The 9,576-nt window shown below is 47.8% G+C and overlaps 1 protein-coding gene across 1 annotated transcript; it reads right to left on the bottom strand.

The window, feature by feature from the left end:
* Nucleotides 1-253: 253 nt before the first annotated feature.
* Nucleotides 254-4,501, bottom strand: HTR1B (5-hydroxytryptamine receptor 1B). The gene has a single exon (XM_004752794.3). It carries the CDS (start codon nt 4,493-4,495, stop codon nt 3,326-3,328), a length of 1,170 nt encoding a protein of 389 aa, XP_004752851.1. The 5' UTR covers nt 4,496-4,501; the 3' UTR covers nt 254-3,325.
* Between the last annotated feature and the right edge of the window lie 5,075 nt (nt 4,502-9,576).

Raw genomic sequence — 9,576 nt, 5'->3', positions numbered from 1 at the left:
TCTAAAAAGAGGGGTCCGGAAAACTCTGGTGATGGTGCATCCGACTTACCTCCTTTGCAGCATGTGAGAGCATGATCTGCCTCATTCCTTTCAAACCCTTTCTACAAAATCCCTGAAATTATGGCAGTACTCGTGCTGGCCCACCACAGTCTCGTTTCTCATCAATTATTCTCTCTTGCAGGTTTGAAGTCCTAAATGCAACACAGAATCCAAAGAACCAATCTTTCCATACTAACAGAATGACCACCCATTCTTTTTTGAACACGGAAAGGACTTTATTTCATTAGTTTCCTAAACGTCATTTCCAATTACACATTTGTTGAAAGGTGGAACACCAAAGGCAATTTTCAGTCACAGCAACTCCATCAAATACACATAATCTGAGATTTTACCACTTGAGTGAATTATAGTCCTCTCAGGGTTTCCTGGTTAAAGAAGATAAAAACTAAGATAATAGAGAGGAAAAGTGAAGAATATTACTCTAGAGGAAATTTGTTGAACTCCCATAACCTTCATTCATGGGTGCCGTGTCCATTTTTAAAAAGGAAACTCTAATAAAATTCCTAGAAACACAAGACAATATTGGTATTTTTTAATGAGTATACATTCATATATTTGTGTGAAATTCTGTGCAATTAAACAATATGGCAAATGTTAGTTGTTATCGCAGCCAATGAAAATATATTTTCATTTCTATGTAAGTTTAACATTTCCATCTCCCATTTTATGTTCTGCGAAAAAGCCGTATGTCTAGTTTACAAAACAAACTATGCTAGAGGCAGCAGTAACTGACAAGGAACTTAACAGCCTTAACTACATACCCCTGGGATGAGTACACTTTGCATTATCAAGTGCAATGCTGGATGATGATTCTAGATCTCTTATAACTACAAGGGTTTGCAAGCTTCTACTTCACACAATATGCTCCAAATTCAGTCAATTCGGCCAAATAATAAAGCAAAACCATTAAGTGGGTAATCTACAAATGGCAAACAACCCATGTGACTAAGTTGACCATGTTTTGTTAATAGGAGGACACAATCATGTAGGTGCCCTGTAAAGAAGTCATTTGTAAGTGGCTATTTATTTCACTTCATTTTCCCCCCTCAAGCTCCTAGAAGTTGGCTTAATTGTTTCTTAGGCCCAAAGAAAACACAGCTGCATAGACAAAAGACAAACATACTGGTAACATAGAAACAAGTACCGTGCTGAATGTACATTCCCATCAGTAGTAAGCTAGATGTCTCCATAGGAGAAATGTCACAAAATGGACAAAAACCCTGGGGCTGTAACAGAAATACAGGGATTGTCTAATGCCTAAAATTTTATTTTACTCCAGCGACAGGTGTAAATGTTGATAAAAAATCCCCCTTTTTACTTAGTTTATGTGTGAACTTTTGAATAGTCTATTTTCAGGAGTCATTATCCCCAGAGTGAAGGTCTGCACAGTAGGAAAGCAGCAGTGTACTTCAGCTCAATACATCTATTGTCTCACAGTCTGGACTGGGGAGCTTCAAGCAGGGAGTGAATTCATTTTACAAAGACAACTTGCTTCTGCAGACAAAAGGTATCAAACTGCAGAAAGCTCTCTGAAGAATGGAGTGTGAATCTTCTTTGGCATATTAAATGCTCCACATACAGATTTTTTTTTTTTTTTTCTGTGCAGATGGCTCCTTCAGGGCTACTCCTTTTTATTTAGATAATGTATTTTTCATCTTTTGTTGTGTCTTCTTTCCCTGTGTTGGAAAAGTCCTCAGAGTGAATTTGAGACAACAACTAAGTATTTTTGAAATTTGAAAAGACAGATAAATATAAAGTATTACTTTTATTATAATCATTGAGGTATCAGGTCAGTGACGAATTTCCCCGGTTCAAAAGCTTATCAGTTCCCTGATTGCCTAGTTAAGTCAGGTTTGGTTCCATGAGTTACAGGAAGAACAGGCTCAAGTTTAACTTCTCTGAGCTTTTATAAAGTCTTTGCATGTCCTTTACTAATAATCTTTGTTCCCACCCAAACTTCAATAGCAAGGGAAAATACACAAAATTTTTTCCTTTAATATAGTTTTTTGGGATTCATACTGCACTTTGAAGATTTTTGGAGAAAGGAGCTGGTTCTCTTGGTTGCTTTATATGTTAGCACACAAAGGAATTACAGATGGGAAGGAGTGTAAATGACTATCAGAAAAAAGTCTCATGCATTTAAGATTTTTTACAAGTCAAAATATACATCCTCCTATTGCCCCCCATTCCTTAATTATAGAAGAACCATTTCTATTTTAGCCGTCTCCTTTACATCTCACTGAATTGGAAAAAGAATAAGAATACTTTCCCTGTTAGGGAGCAGTATATACTCATCAGTTTAATCGACTGCATTAGTAAGAAATATAGCAGCAGCTTGGGCTGAGTCACCCATCATATCCTTCATTTATGAGGATTTAAATGTGTAAAATAACAGGTACATGAAATTAGGAAGAAAAATAAAGCAATCTGCAGACTTTGGCACTAGCACACATAATGTTTTGTTTGAGTTGTTAGAATGTGGTTGACAATCACTAAATAGGAATTTAAAAAAATTACAAATCTGCAGAAAACAAACAATCATAGGTGTGGATTCTCAGTTTAATGCTCCCCATCTCCCATTCCCACCCACCCACCCCATATAGTTTCAATTATAATAAAAATAGAGATATTAACATCAGAATTTTGCTGTTAACTCTTCAAGGTTTCTCTGCATCCTCCAAGCCACACGTAAGGTTTGAAGCACCAAATCCACAAGTTTCTCCAACCAAGTTTAAATAAACAAAAACTGGAGACTGAAGGGTGCCAAAGTAACTCTTCTGAAATGAGGCTGTAACACAAAAGTTCTCCCCAAAACAAAGGGTATTATGCGTCTAGTTCAAGTACTGCCAGGCTGTATGTAGATCTGTCTCAGACAGGCTTCCAACAACTACAAGTACCACTGGTTCTAGAGGGCATGATCCATGATACCAAAGCAGGGCAGGGATCCCCCTTCCTTCATTGATTTTTAAAAAGTTACAACCCTCCCCTGTGACTGGCTGCGGCAGGGTCAGGGCTGCACCTGGAGTTTGAGGGGATGAAGTGAGCCTTCCCCTGCAGGAAAGCTCTACCTTTAGTGTGAACAGTTCTCTCAGAGCTTTCGCTCTCTCTCAGGGCTGTCCTGGCTTCTCAGGATCCACTGCCCTTGCCCAGAAGACAGAGTCTCAATCCGACCCAGTAACAGTGAAAGAAGAGTCGACCTACCTGTGGAACCAGACCCAACATGGTCCCCCAAGGCCGCTCAGGCTACCTCATTGCAACTGACAAGTCAACCTGTGCACTTAAAGCGTATCAGTTTATGGAATGCTTGTTTGAAGTCCTCATTGGACATGGTATAGATGATGGGGTTGATAAGGGAGTTGAGATAGCCCAGCCACGTGAAGAAGTCAAAGATGGCCAGGTGGAACCAGCAAGCATCCTTGCAAATAGGCATCACTAGGGAGATGATGAAGAAGGGCAGCCAGCACACAATAAAGGCTCCCAGTATAATCCCCAGGGTCTTAGTGGCTTTGCGCTCCCTAGCGGCCATGAGTTTCTTCTTCTCTAGCAGGGCGTCGGAGACTCGCACTTTGACTTGGTTCACGTACACGGGGGACCCGGATTCGCTGGGCACATCGGGAGCCCGCGAGTTAACGGAGGTGACCGAGGACGTGGACCCGGGGGAGTCGGTTATCAGCTGGGCTCGGGTCAGGCGCTTGCCGGTCCTGTTGGGCGTCTGTTTCAAAATCCGGGAGCGGGCTTCCACATAGATGCGGCCGTAGAGGGCGATGAGGAGCAGGGTGGGGAAGTAGAAAGCGCCCACCGTGGAGTAAACGGTATAGAGGATGTGGTCGGTGTTCACCACGCAGTCCGACACCTCTTCCTCGGCTTTGGCTTGACGCCAGAAGAAGGGCGGCAGCGAGATGGAGATAGAGAAGACCCACACCAGCGCGATCATGACCGCGGCCCTCTTGGGAGTCCTTTTAGCTGAGTATTCCACGGCGTCCGTGATGGCCCAGTAGCGGTCCAGGGCGATGACACAGAGGTGCAGGATAGAAGCAGTGCAACAGGTGATGTCCGACGACTGCCAGAAGTCGCAGACCACCTGGCCCAGCGTCCAGCGGCCGGTGACCGTGTACATGGTGCTGATGGGCATCACCAGGATGGATACGAGCAGGTCGGTGACCGCCAGGGAGGCGATCAGGTAGTTGGCTGGGGTATGCAGCTTCCGGGTCCGGTACACAGTGGCGATCACAAAAGCATTGGAGAGCGTGGTGGCCAAGGTGATGAGTGCCAGCAGCACGGCCAGTAGTACTTTCCAGGGCAGGGCGATGGAGTCCTGGTAAATGTAGCCCTCGGCGCTGCAGTTGTGGGGAGCAGAGGAGAGATTGGCTTGAGGAACCCCGGTCTGGGAGCCCGCGGGCGGCGGCGGGGCGCACCGAGTGCCGGTTTCTTCCATGTCTCTCCTCGCCACGGCTCTGGAGCGCAGCTCTTGGGCATGGAGCAAATGAAGGCAAGGGCGGCAGGACCGCGGAGACCACAGTCTTGTCTCCCGGTTGCGAGTCAGTTCCGTGGGCTCCTCAATTATTCCTCCACCCAGATTCCTGCTGAAACTAGAGGTCAAGGGCGCGGCAGCCTAGGCAGGCGAGCGCGTTCTCTGCACTTCCAGTGCGCCAGGCGCTGCCGCCGCGTCCCAGCCTGCTCCTCTCCACGCCCCGTCTTAGCCCTGGGTTGCTAAGGACTGGCCCGCCGAGCCCCCGCTCCACTCGGAATCCCACCTAGGCGTCTAGTGCTGGAGGGCGTTGTATTGTTTGAGGAAGGAGCATCAGCCAGGTAGGGTCTCTTACCCCAATTGCTCGGGGCTGAGTCTCCTAACCCGGGCGCTCCTCGATCTGCAGAATCGGCCCGCAGGAGTTTCCTAGCTGTCGAGACCAAAGCTTGCAGGTCAGCCAGGAGTCCTGGTCTTGCATTCCCGCCCCCCTCCCCAGACTGGGGCAGTTTCCTGCGGCTGCTTAGGCCGCCAGAGCTGGGTGGGGTGAAGTCTGGGAGCCGCGCTGCGCCGCGCCTCGCGCCGGAGCTCTGCCCTCCCTTCTTTTCACGCGCTGGCCACTCCGGCGAGCTGCCCCGCGGAGACGGGGCCGCCAGAGGGGGGATTCGGGGGCTGGGGCTGCGGCTGCTCGCAACGCGCCGCCACTGCCGCCAACACCTCGGTCCCACAGGCACCGCTTGGAGCCATGCTGCTGGGCGCACGGGTCGGGGGCACCTGGCGCAGCACGAGGGTAAGGGGCAGGTGTCTTGGGGAGCTGGAAGAACGCTGCGTGCGCCAGCCCGGGAGGAGCGTGTGAGCGGCAGAGCAGATGGGCTCCTTTTATAGAGTCCAGGTCCGGTCTGCTCGAGCCCTAGAACTAGTGCGGCTCAGCAAGTGCGGACGCCCGCTCCCCATCACCTTCCCCTTTTCTGTCTCCCTCCCTCTTTTCCTCCCGCCCGGATCCCTCCCCGGCCAAGGAAGCTTCCCGCCGGGTCCTACCGCCCTCTCTCCCCAGTACCTATCCCCTGGCCCCTCTCCCAATCCTGACACCCAGACGCCGCAGTTCTGGCCAGGATTGGGGATGAGGGCGTCCTGTCCTTGCCTCTGTCCTCTTCCGAGCTTGCGGCGCGGCCCTCCAGTTAGATCCACGCCCTCGGCCACCGGCACAGGCACACTCCCCGCTTACCTTCCGGGGCTTCTACTTACCACCCCCCACCCCAGCAGACCGGTGCTAGGCGGAGCCAGCCCCAGGCTCGGACCTCTCCACTCGGGAATTTTATCCAGCCCTGGGGACCACACCCAGGTTAGAAGGAGGCACCGGTAATATCGCCTTAGAAGGAAATGGCCAATAGTGCATTTTAAACTTCGGGCTTCGAGTCCTACTTAACTCTTGGTACAATGCAAACTAATTTTTCACATCTGGTTTTAGGAATCTGTGCTTTCCAGTGAATGCCCCGCCTTTAACTGTGGGCCAACAGGGGAGAAAAAAAAATAAATAAAACTGTCTACAAAAATGTGAAAGTATCACAAACCATAGCCTACTGTATGTGAAACTAAACCTTCCATTTCACTCTCCCTCTCCAGCCGCTCAGCAGTTCAGTGCCAGTGGAAAACAGTTCACAGTAAGCACCTTCCCTCCCACAGCCTGCCTGGAAAGGAGGTCAACAAAATTCAAAAGGAAGAAAAAAAAGAAAGAAAGAAAGAAAAAAAGAAACGGGCTTTGGGACCATCACCACCAGTGTGACTTCTCTGGTGTCAACAAATATAGCAGGATATCAGCTATATGTGGCACCAAGCAATGCCAGCTCCCAGGTGCCATGACCTTTGAGCAGATAGATCCCTGGTGCTCACTTCCTCCTCCAACCTTAACAGAAATCGATGTAGGGTAGAAGTACAAGTCAGACAAAGTTTAAAGAAAAGCAACAGAAAAGAACAATGTACCCTAGCTAAGTGATCCCAGCTGGGAATTTCTAGCACCTCACTCCATGTTTAGCAGGTATAATCCATTCGATGAACCCTATGTCATAAGTGACTTTATCAGGTTAAGTGGAAGCAAATTTTAGTCTAAGGCCCAAGATTATCTCGCCCATCCATTTAGTTTCAAAGAATAATTGAGATCCTTTGAGAGAAGAGCTTTTTACCCAAGGTGACGCAACCCTAATCCAAGTTGTCTTATTTTCCTCCTCCCTAAACCAGGCAGGAGGGCAAAAATAGAGTGCTTTCTCTGTGCTGCGAATTCTAGACATCAGGAGTATAATGGGGTATACCCAGACCCAGTTATCAAGCAGCTTATATTCTAGAAGAGGTAGATAGACAATAACCACATAAACAAGTAAATTAGTATACGTTCTGATAGCATTAATAATTATGAAGAAAACAGCACATTCCTGCCTTGAGAGTGAAGGTACTCCTTCAGGTGGCAGTTCTCCCAAAATGTCCTCTGGAAGTCTTGCGGCATCCGTGCTGGGGTTAAAAGCAAAATCTTCTCTTTCCTCTCCTCCTGTCCCTAGTGCCCAGCATTGCTCTGGCTAACCTTAAGCCTCATTTGCACCACATATTAGGGGGTCCGGCCCATCTTCCCATCCACCCACCCACATCAGGAGCTTAAGCAGACAAAGATGACGACTTCTTCTTCTTCTTCTTCTTCTTCTTCTTCTTCTTTTCTTCTTCCTCCTCCTCCTCCTCCTCCTCTTCTTCTTCCTCTTTTACCTCTCCTTCTTTTTGCAAACCGCAGCATTCTCTTAGAAATCACAGTAGAGGAAAGCAAGGCAGGCAAACCCAAACCACTAGGTGGGGGCGTTGGCCAGGATGCAGCACAAGGGTGTGTGGTTGCGGGTGTGGGGTGTGCCAGGAAAACTATTTTCCTGCTGTCTTAGGGGAACCGGGCAAGATGAGGAGAAGTGTTGAAAGGATGCAAAGCGGAGGAAGGCAGAAAGGAATTTTACCAGGCTGCAGGCAGCCTTTCTAAATTTCATCTCCCAGGGGCGTGCAAAGGAGAAAACCACTTGCTTCTTCTTGGGTTTGGGTTTAGCGATGAAGGGAACCTGTGGCTTTCTCCAGCCACTCTCTTAAACTGCTTCGCGGAGTCCTGAACCCTGGGTGGAATCTGTGGTGGCATCTGCCACGTTTGCGCGGAGTTTGGTTTTTTCCTAGGCTTTGCTTAATTAAGAATTGCGTGAACACAACAAGCCGTCATACAGAGGGGATTTAAGCAAGGGTTTAGTGGAGAACCACGTTTCATTAACTTGGCTCCCTCCTTTAGCACTTTAAAACACATAAAATACAGATGTTGCACACGGGCGCACGTGTGTGAAACACGCAGGAGAGCAAGGGACCTTTAAAACAACCTCTGCTTGGATTTCCCCTACCTACAGAGGAGGGGCCCCTGGGCATGCTGCGCGCCGGAGGCAGGAAAGTCCCTTCAAGTTACCGGGAAACAGCCCTACACAGACTGGGCGAGAGGGCAAGAAGAGGAGGAGCTGGAAAATGCTGAAATGGGGCGGTAGAGCGCAGCAAAGGTTATTTGGGTTGAAATCAGTTCTTGTTTAGCCACCGGGCAGTGCGACTGCAAAAGTTAGTGTGCTCCACGCGGGTGGACCTTAAGCAGAAGCTGAGGGGGTGAAGGATAATGCTGGAACCGCCGTGAAGCCTGCGATCGGACACGAAGTCTAACGTGGTGGTGAGCTATGGAGGGACCAGAGAAAAATCGCCTCTCAAAGACACTTTGCCTAAACTAGAAAGATTTGGAAGGAATTGCTGATGCAGCGAAATGAGAGGCTGAGAGGCGCAGGTTGGAAGTTTGCGGCGTGGCGCTAGCGAGAGGAAATGCTGCGAAGAGCAGCTCCTTCCACCTCCAGGAGACTACAGCAGACACCTGCTAGAACTTCACTGCGACTGGACTCTGTCTTGGCCCGAAGCCAGCCAGCCAGCAAGCCAAGTGGGGGGGGGGGTGTCACGTGGTCACGTGGGTCATGCTTGCAGCATCCCGAGGGTCTTCTCTGCATTTCCCAGCAAGCGACCCTTAAGAGAGTTCCAGGCACAGGAGCAAAGAAGTAGTTGTAAATTAATCTTGGCTTTGCTGCAATAACAAACAAATAAAAAAACACAAAATACAAAATCAAAACCAGGACGCCCAAGCTCTAGTTGCTTTGCTCCTTTTATAGAGGAAAATGCAATCTCACACTCTTCATCTCCGCTACTTGAAAAATCCACAACCAGCCCCTAACCAGAAAATGTGGGGACCTGGCAAGCTACTTTTTTCAAGTCCTGCTTTCTCAATCTGTGGCCACTGTTTGTTGTGGTTGTTTTACCCTGCCACCCAGGAAACAGCCCATGACCCTGAGCTCTACACATTCTCACGTGTGGTGGTAGCCCACTTTTGGTTCCTTTTATATTCCTTCAGTAATTATTCTTTTAAAAGTATATTGGTAGTAATGAAAGTACAAGTCTTACTTATGTTTTCTTTCATGGGACTATGGAAATGTTCAGATGAATGAACATATACATACACACAGACATATGCATACAGTTTTCACAGACACCTTCTGGAGATTACCAAACCCTGTGAGGCTCAGCTCCTTCTCCATAATCATTGAGCCCACTTTGGGCCTTTGACTAGGTGTCTGTGTCAGAGTACTCATGTGCTGTATTCTTAATAAGGGAATTAATGCCAAATAATAAAAATAGGTGCTTTATTCCCTAAATTCTAGGCTGGCCTAACTTAATCCCTGAGAATTAGTAACTCTGCTATGTGGCTATGTATGGATGCAAATACTGTGTATCTGTATTTAAGGAAGAATGCCACAAAAAAGTGGAGCAAGTATTCATAAGTTAGACACTTTCTAATTCCTGTCTCTGTAATAACAGCCACTTTGCTTCTTTGAACAGGTATCTACAGCTCATAAGTTACCTCTGGTTCAAAGCTAGCTAGCCCAGTTCCAACTAGTAGAAGAGCTAGCTCCCAACTTAATTCTCAATCACATATTTCCTGACCAAAGATCTAGATTCTGGAA

The sequence above is a fragment of the Mustela putorius genome, unplaced genomic scaffold (genome assembly GCF_011764305.1).
Source record: "Mustela putorius furo isolate JIRA1106 unplaced genomic scaffold, ASM1176430v1.1 tig00003863_pilon_pilon_pilon, whole genome shotgun sequence".
NCBI classification, from domain to species: domain Eukaryota; kingdom Metazoa; phylum Chordata; class Mammalia; order Carnivora; family Mustelidae; genus Mustela; species Mustela putorius.
This window is presented reverse-complemented; position numbering and strand designations above follow the sequence as displayed.